The sequence below is a fragment of the Camelus dromedarius genome, chromosome 8 (genome assembly GCF_036321535.1).
Source record: "Camelus dromedarius isolate mCamDro1 chromosome 8, mCamDro1.pat, whole genome shotgun sequence".
In the NCBI taxonomy this organism is placed as follows: Eukaryota; Metazoa; Chordata; class Mammalia; order Artiodactyla; family Camelidae; genus Camelus; species Camelus dromedarius.
This window is the reverse complement of record NC_087443.1, coordinates 57,842,273-57,856,465: the sequence shown is the minus strand read 5'-3', so window position 1 is coordinate 57,856,465 and position 14,193 is coordinate 57,842,273. Positions and strand designations below refer to the sequence as shown.

The 14,193-nt window shown below is 39.5% G+C and overlaps 1 protein-coding gene across 3 annotated transcripts in view; it reads left to right on the top strand.

Annotated features, from left to right (window-relative positions):
- The window catches only part of DNMBP (dynamin binding protein), a 92,671-nt gene that overhangs the window by 28,367 nt on the left and 50,111 nt on the right, over nt 1–14,193 (top strand). For all 3 annotated transcript variants that reach the window (XM_031461584.2, XM_031461585.2, XM_064488327.1), the window contains 3 exons: nt 1,445–1,599; nt 3,097–3,219; nt 10,187–12,193. In XM_031461584.2, coding sequence (XP_031317444.2) covers nt 1,455–1,599; nt 3,097–3,219; nt 10,187–12,193 — 2,275 coding nt within the window. In that variant the 5' untranslated portion in view covers nt 1,445–1,454. The remainder of the gene's footprint in view (nt 1–1,444; nt 1,600–3,096; nt 3,220–10,186; nt 12,194–14,193) is intronic.

Below are 14,193 nucleotides of genomic sequence, written 5' to 3'. Positions count from 1 at the left end.
AAGATATGTGCACTTCTGTGTTCATTGCAGCATCACTTACAATAGCCAAGATATGGAAGCAACCTAAGTGCCCATCAATAGATGAACAGATAAAGAAGATATTGTGTGTGTGTGTATATAGAATATATATATGTGTATATATATATATATATATGTATATATATATATATATGCAATGGAATACTACTCAGCCATAAGAAAGAATGAAATCTTGCCATTTTTGATAACATAGAAGGTATTATGCTAAATGAAATAATTTAGAGAAAGACAAATACTGTATGGTTTCACTTATATGTAAAATCTAAAAAACAAAACAGATGAACAAACAAAGTAGAAACAGTCATAAATACAGAGAACAAGCAGGTGGTTGCCAGAAGGGAGGGGGATGAGGGGAGGAAAGAAATAGGTGAGAGAGGTTAAGAAGTATAAACTTCCAGCTGTAAAATAATGGTGTATTTTATAGGTGTGAAATGTACAGTGTGGGGAATATAATCAATAACTATGCAATATCTTTTGTGGTGACGTTGTAACTGGACTTATTGTGATGATCATTTTGAAATGTACAGAAATACTGAATCACTGAGTTGTATAACAGGAATTAACATAGTGTTATAGGTCAGTTATACGTCAAAAACAAACTCGTGAAAAAAGAGGTCAGATTTGTGGTTACAAGAGGTGGGGTTGAGGGAAGGGGGAATTGGATGAAGGCAGCCAAAAGGTACAAACTCCCAGTTATAAGATAAATAAGTACTAGGGATGTAATGTACAAATGATAAATATAATTAACAGTGTCCTATATTATATATGAAAGTTAAGAGAGTAAATCTTCAGATCTCATCACAAGGAAAAATATATTATTCTATTTCTTTAATTTTGTATCTGTATGAGACGATGGATGTTCACTAAACTTACTGTGATAATCACTTCATGATGTACTTATACAGTGCTGTATGTCAATTATATCTCAATAGAACTGAAAGAAAAAAATTAAAATATATGTGGAAATACAAAGAGAGAAAATAAGTAAGCAAAAAAAGGTAGTTATGGGGAATAGATGAATTGCCATATTTAAAATTCCAACTTTTTAAATGCCATATTTTAAAAGTACTTTCTTACTCAGAACTTCACAAATGTTAATTTCCATATTGCCTTCCTCGGGCATATTGAAGTCTATGTTTCCAACTTGCATCTTTTCTGTCATTCACAGCTATAGGTCACTTTTTTTTTTGAATTCCAGAATGACTTTGAAAATCAGATGAAACTATATGTTTTTAAAGAATTAAATGAGACAGTACTTTGATTTTTTTAGAGTACAAACTTATTTGCTTAGCTTTGACTTCATTATAAGTACCTTTATATCTTAATCATAATTCTCAAAATACAGATCTATATTACAATGTCTTAAATACTTACACTTTCCCGCTTCTTTGACCTTTCTTTCCAGATTATAAAGCATGGAGGCTGGCTCAGTGGTTCGAGCCATCTTTGACTTCTGCCCTAGTGTATCAGAAGAACTGCCACTCTTTGTGGGAGATATTATCGAGGTGTTGGCAGTGGTGGATGAATTTTGGCTTCTAGGAAAGAAAGAGGATGTGACAGGTAAGAGGCTCATAATTCTTTACGTACAAAGTAGAGCGAAGGCCCTCCCTTCTTTCCATATTAAAAATAAAGATTTGGTGGGAAGCCCCATATATAAACTTCAGACCCTTTTGTGTTTTCCCTATGTCTTTGCTGTGGTTTCTACCAGTGAGGGGAGAGTGTCTGTTATCATTCCATCTCTCCTTATTTGCTCTTCAAAGGTTGACATGGTTAGGTCCCAGCTGCCCTCTAGATCTGTGGTTAGCCTAAATTTATTAAAGCTGCCATCTACCCTAGATGCACTTACCTCCCACTTTCCATGCACCTGGTTTCCTTTCTTCTGTTCTTGAAAACGTATGTTAGTGCCAGTTTCTTTCATGAATTTGCTGAGGGAAGTCTGGAAGTTCCCCCCCACACTGTGTACCTATGTTAAATCCAGTCCTTAATACATATATTTATGTAAGTCTGGGCAGGAGTACATCATACAGTCCTTAGAACAAACTCAGTTCACACTTAACCCACATTTGGGAGATGATAGTCTATTTCCCAGTAGAAATGATGTCTCCACTAAGATAAAGAGGCAAAGAGGATAGGCAGAGAGTATTGCTTATTCAAAGACCCTGGAACGAGAGGGAGAGAACATGGAGAGAACTGAACATGAGAACAGTTCAGTCTGGCATGAAGGCTTAAGAGGAGGAGGGGATATGACATGGGGAGATGAGCAGAAGCTGGATCACGGAGGACAGCGCATGCCACGGTAATGAGTTCCGGAAATGGGGTACTGTGAATGTGCTTTAAGCACAATCAGATTTGTATTTTAGAAAGGTCACTGCTGCAGATTGAAGAATGATAAGAAAGGGCAAAGCCAAAGGCAGGGAGGCGGGATGGAAGGTTGTTGCAGTAATCCTGCTGAGCGGTGCTGATGGCTTGGACTGAGGTGGTAAGTATGGAGATGAGTGGACAGATACAAGAGGTACTTAAAAGGTAGAATCAACTAAACTTTCGGATGTTTTCCAACTGACAGACCCTGTCTGTCTACTATTACCTATTAAAACCCTACTCATCTTCAGACTCAACTGTCATCTTTTTCATAAAAGTTTTCACGTTCTCCCTGACCCATTTTCTACTTTCTGTAACTTCCATAGCAATCTGTGTACCTATGATGTGACACGGATGTCAGAACTGAATTATTGTTTATGTCTGAATTAGATTATATTTCTGAACTAGATTTTAAGATCTTCGAGGGTGAAGACTGTCTCACTCATTTTTCACTCTGCACTGCACCTTGATAGAGTGGCACCCAGTAAATGCACATTGGATTGAATTACATGCTCTGTATTCTGCACGCATCTAATTTTGTGCACTGCACGTTTTCTACAGTAGATTCTCCAACTATGAGTACTCAGTGAGTTTTCAATTCAGGATCTATAAATGGACTCAGAAAAAAAGTTTTTTGTCCTGGTACACAGACAGAAACAAAGGAATTTCAATATTGGAAATGTTTGCTTTTATTTTCAGGACAGTTCCCCAGCAGCTTTGTGGAAATTGTTACCATTCCCAGTCTAAAAGAGGGAGAGAGACTGTTTGTCTGTATCTGTGAATTTACATCCCTAGAGTTGAACAGTCTTCCACTCCATCGAGGTAAGTTGATCATCCAAGAATAGATTGTTTAAAAATAAGATTGGTAGAGTCAGTACATTTTGACAACTAGAGCTCTTTTTTTGAATTTTTGTAAGGGACTAACTTCTGAGTCTTCAGTAATATCAAGAGAGTGCTGACCATAACAATGCCTTATATTTGAATAGCATTTTACAGTTTCCACAGTATTTTCTCACAAATACACTCTCATTTGATCCTCAACACAGACCTGGGAGGTAGTAAAGTGGGTATTATTAACTGCATTTAAAAAGTAATGAAAATAAGATTCAAAGAATGTTGCCTATGGTTGAGAAGTTTTGGCTTCAGAAAGTGAAGTCCTATCACCTGATCATAAGTTCAGTATTTCCTTCTGCTGCTCCAGGCTGTAACCACACTTCAGACTACAATTATCTTTTTTTCCTATAAAAACTGATAAACTTTGCTAACAACATCACTATTATTAATGCATAATAGTAGAGCAGGAATTGTGGTAAGCAGATTGAGAGAGAGATGCAAAACAGCCCCCTTGCTACTCAGCTATTAGGTAATGTTATTAAAGTTCTCATCAGAGCCAGTTTAAAATAAAGTTGTTTAAAGCAATGGTCATAGCTATGTCTCAATGATATTCCAAGTAGTTCTCACTTCTTGCACTCTGATAGACATATGAACTTCTAAAGAGTGACTGTAAACCATTTCACCTCATATACTTGACTAAGTCCATACATTTCTGCATAAAAACAGAAACCAGTTATGTTCCACAAACTGAGGCTTATGATCAGTGCAATTTTGTGAGGGTTCAGAACAGTAATCAAAATGGTAGAATTTATTGGCTATGTTATTAATATTGTTACTTGCTCTTTTGAGTATGGCACTTAAAGGAATAAGCTTATTTTTTTTTAATTTCTTAAACCATGTACACATATGAGTGGTGGGGGAGAGCAGAGGTGGGCAGAGAGACCTAGCAAATTTCCTAACCGTTAGTGAGAAGAAAGAAATATTGGATTTTGATCTTAATCCTCAAAATCTGTTTTCAGAGTTGCTTGCACTTCACTGTACACTGAGCCTCTACCTCTGCTCTTTATGCTTTTTTGCTCATCAATGTTGGGAAAGCAGACAGAAATAGATGAAGATGTAGGAGGGAACCTTATCTGTCCCTACTCACAGCTTTCCTACTGCAGGGCTGAGTCTACATGTGACAAGTAAAAAGGTGTGGAGAAAGGGCCAGAGCACAGTGCTTCTGGCAGAGCTGCGCAGAGGATGTGGATGGCATGGACTTGTTTTATCCTACACCTGATTTCTGGAGCAAATACTGTGTATAAGAATGTACTGTGTGGGAATATGCAGTATGTCTACGATGTTTGAGGAACTTGACAACGTGGCTTCTGGAGTTAGTTTTTTTAGCTTTACAATTATATCTTATGTAGTCAAGTCTTAGGTACCACAAAGAGAGATTTTCTACTGAATGCCTTCCCTGGGAAGACTGGTCTAATGTGTTCTGAACTTGCTTTGAAGTTAAAATCCACCTCAGGAATCCCAGGGCTACCTAAGAGATTCTCAGGAAGACGATGACATGGACCTTTCAGCCGTGAGCCCCTGTGCCAGGACTGACTCACGGTCAGGCTGGGTCCTGGAGTCTGTAGATCTTGTGTTGATAGCTTTTAACCAGATAAGCCTGAGGAGCTTGAAGATGTAAGTGGAGTTCAAAAGAAGAGGATGGAGGGCAATGGGAATACATAGAAAAAGAGAGAATAGAAACAGATGTACTCACCATCGGTGGTTTTAGCTTGTTCTCTTCCCTGGTACTCTGCTGCCCGTAAACACACTGACTGCTCAGCTCTCTTTCCTTCTCTGCTTTCTGCTTCTCTTCTAGCTCTGTATGTCTTCGGATTTGAACATACAGCCTTTGAGGATGGGGATGTTAGGTGTATCTACACAATTGGTCTTTTTCTGGGAAGTTTAGCATGAGACACAGAAATGACTTTATTTCCTTTTGTTTTCTATGCATAATGGATCTTAATTTTACTAATTAGAAACAAAATCACTAAAAAATGAAACTATTGTTTTATATCACATATAGTTTATAAGACTTGAAACTAGGCTTCCTGATTTTCAAGTCTTGTGCTTGGAATGGCCCTTCTACTTCTTAGGCTGAAAATTGTTTCTTCCAGTAGGTCAGTGTCTCTGCTCATGAGTACATACATTCTTTTTTTTTTCCCCGTTAATTTTTTATTGAAGTATAGACAGTGTACAATGTTGTGTCAAGTATACACATTCTTTATCTCTGCCCTCTAGGACTCAGTCCAGTTCCCTTTCCTTTGACCCTTCAGTTTAGCAGTGAAGCTTCTCTTCTGTGATTTAATATATGTCAAGAGGGGATTTGGAAACCTTAAGAGCATGTGGGATAATATTTGAGACCTGTTTTGTTTTACCTTGCTGCCTTTAGTTAATTGTTAATTATCTACCTTTCAGAAATATCATTAGGATGAATAAGAAAAAAATTATATATTTTTATAAGCTATATTACAAAAAATAGATATATGTATTTATTTAGAGCAGGCAGGATAGTTTAGGGGATAAGAATTCTCACAGCCCTAGATCTAAAGCCAGCTTCACAACTCAATAGCTATGACTTCAGACTAGTCACTTAAGTTCTCTTGGCCTCAGTTTCCTTGTCTGCAAGTGAGGATAATAATAATACCTACCTCAGTGAGTTGTGAGGATTAAATGAGGTTATACATGTAAAGCAGCTGGCACAGCGTAGTCACTTAATAAAGATTAGTCTAGTGGCATAAAAATTATTTATTAATTTTTTATTCTTCAAATGGAATTCCTAGGGTTCATAGATATGCGTGGGGGACCTTGTTTCCTGATAATTACGTGATATCTTGTCTATATGTACGTTTTCCCAGGTAGATTCTATCTGGAATTATAACCACCAGTGATTCTACCAGCAGATGTCACCCTCCCTCCTTTTCCTGAAGCGATCCATTTGTTTTGGACTGTTCCCTGAATTTTGAGTTATATTTATACTCAAAAATAAGTCTGTCTCTTAAAAGACAATGCAGATGCCATACCAAAAAAATAAAGACAGGAAGGAAAAAAGAAAGAGAAGTGAAAAACAAAAAAAATGAGAGTATCACAAGGAAAAAACAGAAAGAGGAGAGAAAAAAATTAGTGTGAGTAGTGAAATAACAATAATTGCCTTACGTAACACAGAATGCTTATCCCTTGCTTATAACCTCATGTTTCTAGGCTACCTCCCCACCCCCAAAAAAGACCAATAAAAACTAAATTGCTATATTTATTTAAATAAATTGATAATTGATATCTATCAGTTAAAGCACTCGTGTCACAAGTTTACGGTGTCATGTGTGTAGGTGTCAGAATTAAGGGTCAGATACTTGGAAACCTGGGTAAAGTATACAGTCAGTCTGTATAGAGCACAGTCCCCTGGGCATAAGGATTCAGTGAGGGACCCAATACTGCAGTCAGACTACTTCTGATCAGATTCTTAGAAGAAAAGAAAGGAGGAAATTTTCTTTCTTATCATCTTATTTCTAATGCATTTCTTACTCGAATAAAAAAAATCCAACTGGAAGAAACAAGCACTGTGATGGCTGGGATTTACCATGTCCAGCAAAAGGCTCAGGCTGACCCTAAGGGTCATCACACTTCCTATTTTTCTGTTCTCAAAATCTGGTCACTCTATTCTGGGAGTTCCTCATATTGTTGTTTCCAGAGTCTGGGAATGGACCACTAAGTAGCCTCCATTCCTAAAGAATCACCTAGGATGCCAGGGGAAGAGCTGCATACTCTTTCTGATGAAAATGGGAGACTCATGTAAAAACTCAATATAAAATAAGAGTGTTCAACAAAATTACCTCTAAAGTGGTTTTCAGGGCCTAAAAATTTTCCAAAAGTCACCTTTGTTATATAGAAAGAACTAACAGAATGATAGCCTGCCAGGTAATAAAGCTTATCAAAACAGTCACCCAGCTGAAAATAGGAAAACAAGCCCTATTATAATAGTTTCATGGAGATTTGGCAAAACAAGAAAATACTGTAATTCTGCAGCTTTAAGAAAGCCAGTTCATTTAGAAGCCAGTAGAGTGGGAGTTATGGCACGCTTTTATTCTTATTATTCACCAAAAGGCCTATTGTGTCTGAACAGTAGCCATGTCTCCAGTGAGTTCCTTTGTGGTCTTGATGGAATGGCCTTAGAACTAATGGGGGAAAAAATCACTTGTATCACTTGTAATTCTCAAGACCTTAAGCTCTGACCAATGGATATTGAATCATAAAGGAAAATAGAAATATAGGACCAAGACCCTATTTTTCAAGAACATCTAAGCAAAACAGTATGAAATCAGTGAAAGTGTTTTGGGTGCCAACCACTAAGTGCAAAATCTTACATTAAGTGCTGTGTAGTATGTGAAAATACGAGTGTCAAAATTGGTGATACAAGTGATCATTACTTTAGTAGGCTACAGATGGCCAGGATGTATGTGATACTAGGTCATGCTAAGGTTTCAGATGGAGAGGCTTGTATAGGAGACAATGAAAGTCCCTTTGTGTGGAATAGGGTCTCATAGGTGAGATAATATTGGATAGCTGAGGTGAGGCCGGGGGAGATTGTGACTGGATGTGAATGCTAGGTTGCACGGAGATGAAAACTTAAGAGTAGACTTTTGGTAGCTTGGTAACTGAACCTCTTTAGAAAGTATCCAAAGCAAACTTATTTTTTTATATATTTCTCAGAGTAAGAATAAGATTATTAGAGAAGATGCCTTTGGCAATAAGAAGACTTCATGCCTCATGGTGAAAGTCTGAGCAGGGGTGGGGGATGATAAAGTTGGTACATTTATAATCTTAGTTTGGTATGCATCATTTAGTACACTGGAAGAGATGTCTGGGGCAAGGTTTAAAAGAATGAGATGATGGGAGTTGGACTCAGGTGGTGGCAAAGAGCAAATGATCACAGATAGCCAACAGGCACAAGAAAAGATGCTCAGTATCACTAATTATCAGAGAAATGCAAATCAAAACTACTGTGAGGTATCATCTTACACAGGTCAGAATGACCTTTATTAAAAAGTATACAAATAATAAATGCTGGAGGGGGCATGGAGAAAAAGGAACCCTACTACACTGTTGGTGGGAATATAAATTGGTGCAGCCACTGTGGAAAACAGTAATGGAAATTCCTTTAAAAACTAAAAATAGAATTACCATATGATCCTGCAGTCCCACTCCTGGGCATATATCCAGAGAAAACTGTAATTTGAAAGGATACACGCACCCCAGTGTTCATTGCAGCACTATTTACAATAGCCAAGACGTGGAAACAACGTAAATGCCCATTGACAGATGATGACTGGATAAAGAAGATGTAATACACAAACACACACACACATATACACAAAATGGAATACTACTCAGCCATAAAAAATAATGAAATAATGCCACTTGTAGCAAAATGGATGGACCTGGAGATTATCATATTAAGTGAAGTAAGTCAGACAGAGAAAGACAAACATCATATGATATCATTTTTTGTGGACCTAAAAAAAATGATACAAACAAATTTATTTACAAAACAGAAATAGGTCAAAGACATAGAAAGCAAACTTATGGTTACCAAAGAGGAAAGTGGGGGCAGAGGGAGGGATAAATTAAGAGTTTGGGATTAACATATACATACTACTATATATAAAATAGATAAACAACAAAGACCTACTGTATAGCACAAGGAACTATATTCAGTATCTTGTAATAACCTATAATGGAAAAGAATCTGAAAAAGAATATAATCCACAAAATGAATAGTTGATAATCAGATAATTAAAAGTTTGTTATAAAACAATTTATTGAAAAACCATAGAATAATTTTTTTAGCTGGACCAGATCCTATAAGACTGAATATTAGTTTTGTTTTTTTCCAGAAGCAAGCGCTGTGCCCCCATCCTTTTCTTACCTCACTTTCTTCAACTATAAGACAGATGCTAACTGTTCAGCTTATATTTTGTGAAGATAGTCTGAAACACCAATATTGGAAGCATTGATTATTTTCAAAAGCAAAAGTGCTGATTGCTAGAACATCTTTTAAGATTTCATTATGATGTATTTTCAGGTTAAGGATAGTTTAAGAAGGCCTCTGGAGAAGATAAACAAAGAATTTGTTGCCCACATGCTGCACCTCCAACCCATTCCTGAAGACTTCTTTCTTTCTTCCCTATTTGATATTGAATATAATTTAGTGTGAGAAATTAGATCCATCTATTCAAATGTCTGTAATGGACATGAATATTGTTTATCATTTATAAACAAATCCAGTGGCATAGACTGTAAAAACATTGTTTATAGTAGCACTTTCAAACTTTTTGATCTTAGGATCCGTTTACATTATTGGAAGTTATTGTGACCCTAAAGAGCTCTTGCTTATGTGGGCCTAGTGATATTTACCATATTAACTATTAAAACTGAGAAAACTTTAAATTATTAGTTTATTTTTTAAAACCCATTTTATGAAAAATAGCTAATTTCCTAAACAAAAAAAAATTTAATGAGGAGAGTAATACAGGTTTACATTTTTGCAAATCTCTTTGATATTTGGTTTAATAGAAGAAATCTAGATTCTTTTATTTGCTCTATATTCAGTGTGCTGCGATACATTGTTTTGCTGAAGTATATGAAGAAGGTATGATGATAGTTTTGACCTCACAGATCCTCTGAAAGGATCCCAGGGATCCACCCGCAGGGTTCCATGGACCACATTTTGAAAAACCCAGGTTTATAGGGGTGTTCACTCTGTTGTCACTGACTGGTCAAAAAGCGTTCATGCCCTTGAGACTCTAGGTTTATATCTCCTTGAATTTGATAGATGTGTAAGATGACAAGTTGCACTCTTATAGTAACGTCCTGATGGGGTGATGACTGAGGTCATTATCTTTGCTTCTCTTCTCTTTCTTAGGTGACCTAGTGATTCTCGATGGCACTCCCACGGCCGGCTGGCTGCAGGGCCGAAGCTGCTGGGGAGCCCGGGGCTTCTTCCCATCCTCCTGTGTCAGGGAGCTCTGCCTCTCCTCATGGAGCCGGCGGTGGCACTCACAGAGTGCCCTTCTCCAGATTCCTGAATATTCAATGGGACAGGCCCGGGCGCTGATGGGGCTTTCTGCCCAGCTGGACGAGGAGCTGGACTTCAGAGAAGGGGATGTGATTACCATTATTGGAGTTCCTGAACCAGGCTGGTTTGAAGGAGAGTTAGAGGGTCGAAGAGGCATTTTTCCCGAAGGTTTTGTAGAGCTTTTAGGGCCCCTGAGGACTGTGGTTGAGTCAGTAAATTCTGGAAACCGTGATGACTGCATGACTAACGGGGAAGTGGATACCCCTACAGGAGAAGAGGAGAGAGAGCCAGAAGAGGACGGCGAGCAGCCAGGCACCTACGGGATTGCCCTCTACCAGTTCCAGGCCCTGGAGCCGAATGAGTTGGATTTCGAGGTAGGCGATAAAATCCGAATCCTGGGGACGCTGGAAGATGGCTGGCTAGAAGGGTCACTGAAGGGTAGGACAGGCATCTTTCCTTATCGGTTTGTAAAGTTATGTCCTGAAACAAGGGTAGAGGAAACCGCGGATCTGCCACAGGAAAGCAGCCTCGTCAAGGTCCCTGACACTTTGGATTGTTCAGAGGACGCCTTAGTAGCGGAGGGGGAAAGACATGAATCTCTCGAGAATAAAGCAGAGGATTCCGACTGTGTTATTTCTGAAACATCCACTTCTCCCCTGGAGCATCTGATTCCTGAGTATGAAGTAGATAAAATCTCTCACTGGGAGGAGGGCATCTCAGGAGGGCCCCCAGGAAACACGTGCACGGGGCATGAACAGCCTCTTGCCAAAGATGCTTCCTTGAAAGATCCTTCACACGAAGTAGTCAATGGTGTTGCCTCCCAACCTCAAGTACCTTTTCACTCCAAATCGCAGAAAAACCAGTATTATTCCACAGCAGGAGGGAGCCATCCAAGCCCTGACCGGTATTCTGACCCTCTTCCTCTAGAAGCAAGGACTAGAGACTACTCCAGCCTACCTCCCAGAAGAACATACTCCCAGCCAAAAACCCTTCAGAAGCCAGTGTCTCCTTTTCACAACAGCTCTTCCTTCTCAGCCGCCAGGGTGGTCAGACCCAGCCAGCTGAGCCCTCAGCTCCAGGGCATGGCAAAGTATGTGAAAAAGCTCTGCACACCCAAAGAAGATGCTTCCAGCTTTTGCTCTGCATCAGAGAAGTCAGAGGTGAAGCCTGGTCTGCAAGATAAGGCACCCGCCGTTGAAGCAGCGGTACTTTCACAGGGAGACGGCAGCATGGACCTGGACTCTAAGTTGACACAACAGCTGATGGAGTTTGAGAAGAGCTTGTCAGGGCCTGGCACAGAACCAGATAAAATTTTGCGCCATTTTTCAATCATGGACTTTAATTCCGAGAAGGATATTTTCCGAGGTTCCTCGAAGCTAATCACCCAGCAGGAGCTACCCGAGAGGAGAAAGGTTCTAAGGCCACCACCACCCCGTCCCTGTACTCCAGCATCCACTTCTCTCCATTTGCCAGTGGACCAGAACCTGAGACCAGAACCACCCTTGGCAATGCGACCCTCCCGACCAGCTCCCCTGCCTCCCTCGGGCCAGCAGAGAATGAATGCAGTATCCCCTAAGCTCCTAGCCTGCAACCGTCCTGGCTGGGAGACTCTAGAAAAGGAGAGCCCTGAGAGCATGGAAAAGACTTTGGACCAAACTTCCCAATGTCCCTTAGTCTTGGTGAGGATTCAGGAAATGGAACAGGACTTGGATATGTGTCGCAGGGCTCAAGAAGAGCTGAACTTACTGCTGGAGGAGAAGCAAGAAGAATCACTAAGGGCAGAGACCCTTGAGAATCTTGAATTCTATGAGAATAATATTGAGAGTTTGAATATGGAACTCCAGCAACTTAGAGGTAAGTGCTGAGGAAATAATATATACTTGTTTCTTGACACCCACAAGCAAGTAACAGCCTACCTAGGTTTTTAAGGGATATGTTACCATCTTTGATGGACTGTAACTTTCTTTAACCAGGCTCTGCTAAGGACTAAAGACTTCCAGGCTTATACTCATGAGAAAACTGCATCTTTTATCTTTGTGGTCCAGGAACTAGATTTCAATAATAATAATAATAACAAACATTTATTAATGTATTAATAAGCATTTGTCACAAAGAATCTTCACAGCCACCTTGAAGGTACCAGGATAATTCATATGCCTACTTTAGAGATGAGGAAACCAAGATTTATAGGGATTAAATAACTTGTCAAGGGAGCGGGGACTTGAGCTCATGTCTTTGACTACTGTGGTTTACCGTTTCCCACCTTGCACATTCAGAAATTCAAACGTTGTCCCTTAACTTGGGGGTGGCCAGCCTCTGTAGACTTTACTCGTATTCACCAGACTACCAGGAGAAATAATGTGTGAAGTAGGAAGAGGAAGAGCGTGAGACAGCAGCAGTTGTTCTAGGGCCCGCAGGGAGCACTCATGCATGCCCTTTGTTATGCACGCCTGAGAGCTCTGACCCTACATGACCTCAGGAAAGTCGGTAATAAAAAGCACTCTGTGCATCGAGGAATTGCAGGATCCCAGTAAATAAAAGCAGGAGAATGCTGGCCCAGCAAGACTGGATCAAGATAGCAGACCAAGTATACATACCTGCCTCCCCTTGTCCTTTGTATCTCTAAAAATAAATGGAAAAAAAATTCCCAAAAGTATTGTTAGAAGCTCAGAAATTGAGTAATTTTCTGAAAGATGGAAAGCAGGTGGCATTATGGAAAGAGAGGGAAACCTCTATCTAAAATATGCTCTGGGGTTGCTGTACAACTGGGCACAGTTCTGCGGGAACTCCAGACTCAGAGGTGTGACTCTGGGAGGGGGTCCTGGAGCAAGTGCAGGGTGGTAAATTAGAGCCAGCCCAGGCTGCTGGGCCCTGGGTCGTCTGTGCTGAACGGGGCAGCAGCAACACTTGCCGTCAAGCTAAAGCACAAGCATAAGCACTTGGACTTGTCCTCTAAAGGGTGTTCCTTTAATATGAGTGCCTGAACTCCTGGGGGAATGCCAGGTACCTGGATGATTTCAGAGTGCCTGAAAAGGAATCTGGAGGGAACGTTGACTCAGCACTACATCCCTAAAGCCATAGCAAGCCCCAGGTTCTTCATCACCTTTCATACCTACAAGTTTTGAGATATATTTGTAAACTATTTTTGCATTAGGTATACAGGTGGCAGAACAAAAGTCTCCCAAATTCCAGGTAGTAGGAATTTCTCAATAATGATACGTTTTCGAATTAGTAGTGTCCCACAGGAATGTTATGTCTTCTGTGCTTATATACACTGTGCAGTGTTTTTAAAGGGATGCATGGAGTGAAGGATTGGTATTCTTTTTCATTCAACTGACCTTTTTCAGGACCAATTTAATGATTCAGCTGGTGTTCTTACTATGATCTTACTATGTTAGGTTTTTTAATTCTAAAAATTTGATATTGTGAAAGATCTACAGTAGGTAGGTGGAGTCTTTAATCAGGAAGACTTTATTTGAATCTACCAAATGCAGCATTAGCTGTGTTGATGTTGAGTTGATTGCTTTTCAGTGGCTGTATTGTTTATATCAATTGCTAATATGATGAAATTACTTATTCCTTGTAATCACCGACAATGCTTCTTCAGGTCGTCGTTTTCTGTCTTCATAAAAAGTATATCCAACAATATAAGCAGTTCCTTGAAAGAAGCAAAAATTAATCAGTTTGAGCACCATGCTTTACCCCTCGAATTCAGTCCCATACAATGTCTATGGTATTGATCTTTGTTTTGTGACTAGTATTCCAGACAGAAAAATGTTTCCCTTTTGCATTGATGTTGTTTGAATTGCTAAGAGTGTATCCAAGAGCATCTTCAGGTGGGGCCATTAGGGTGC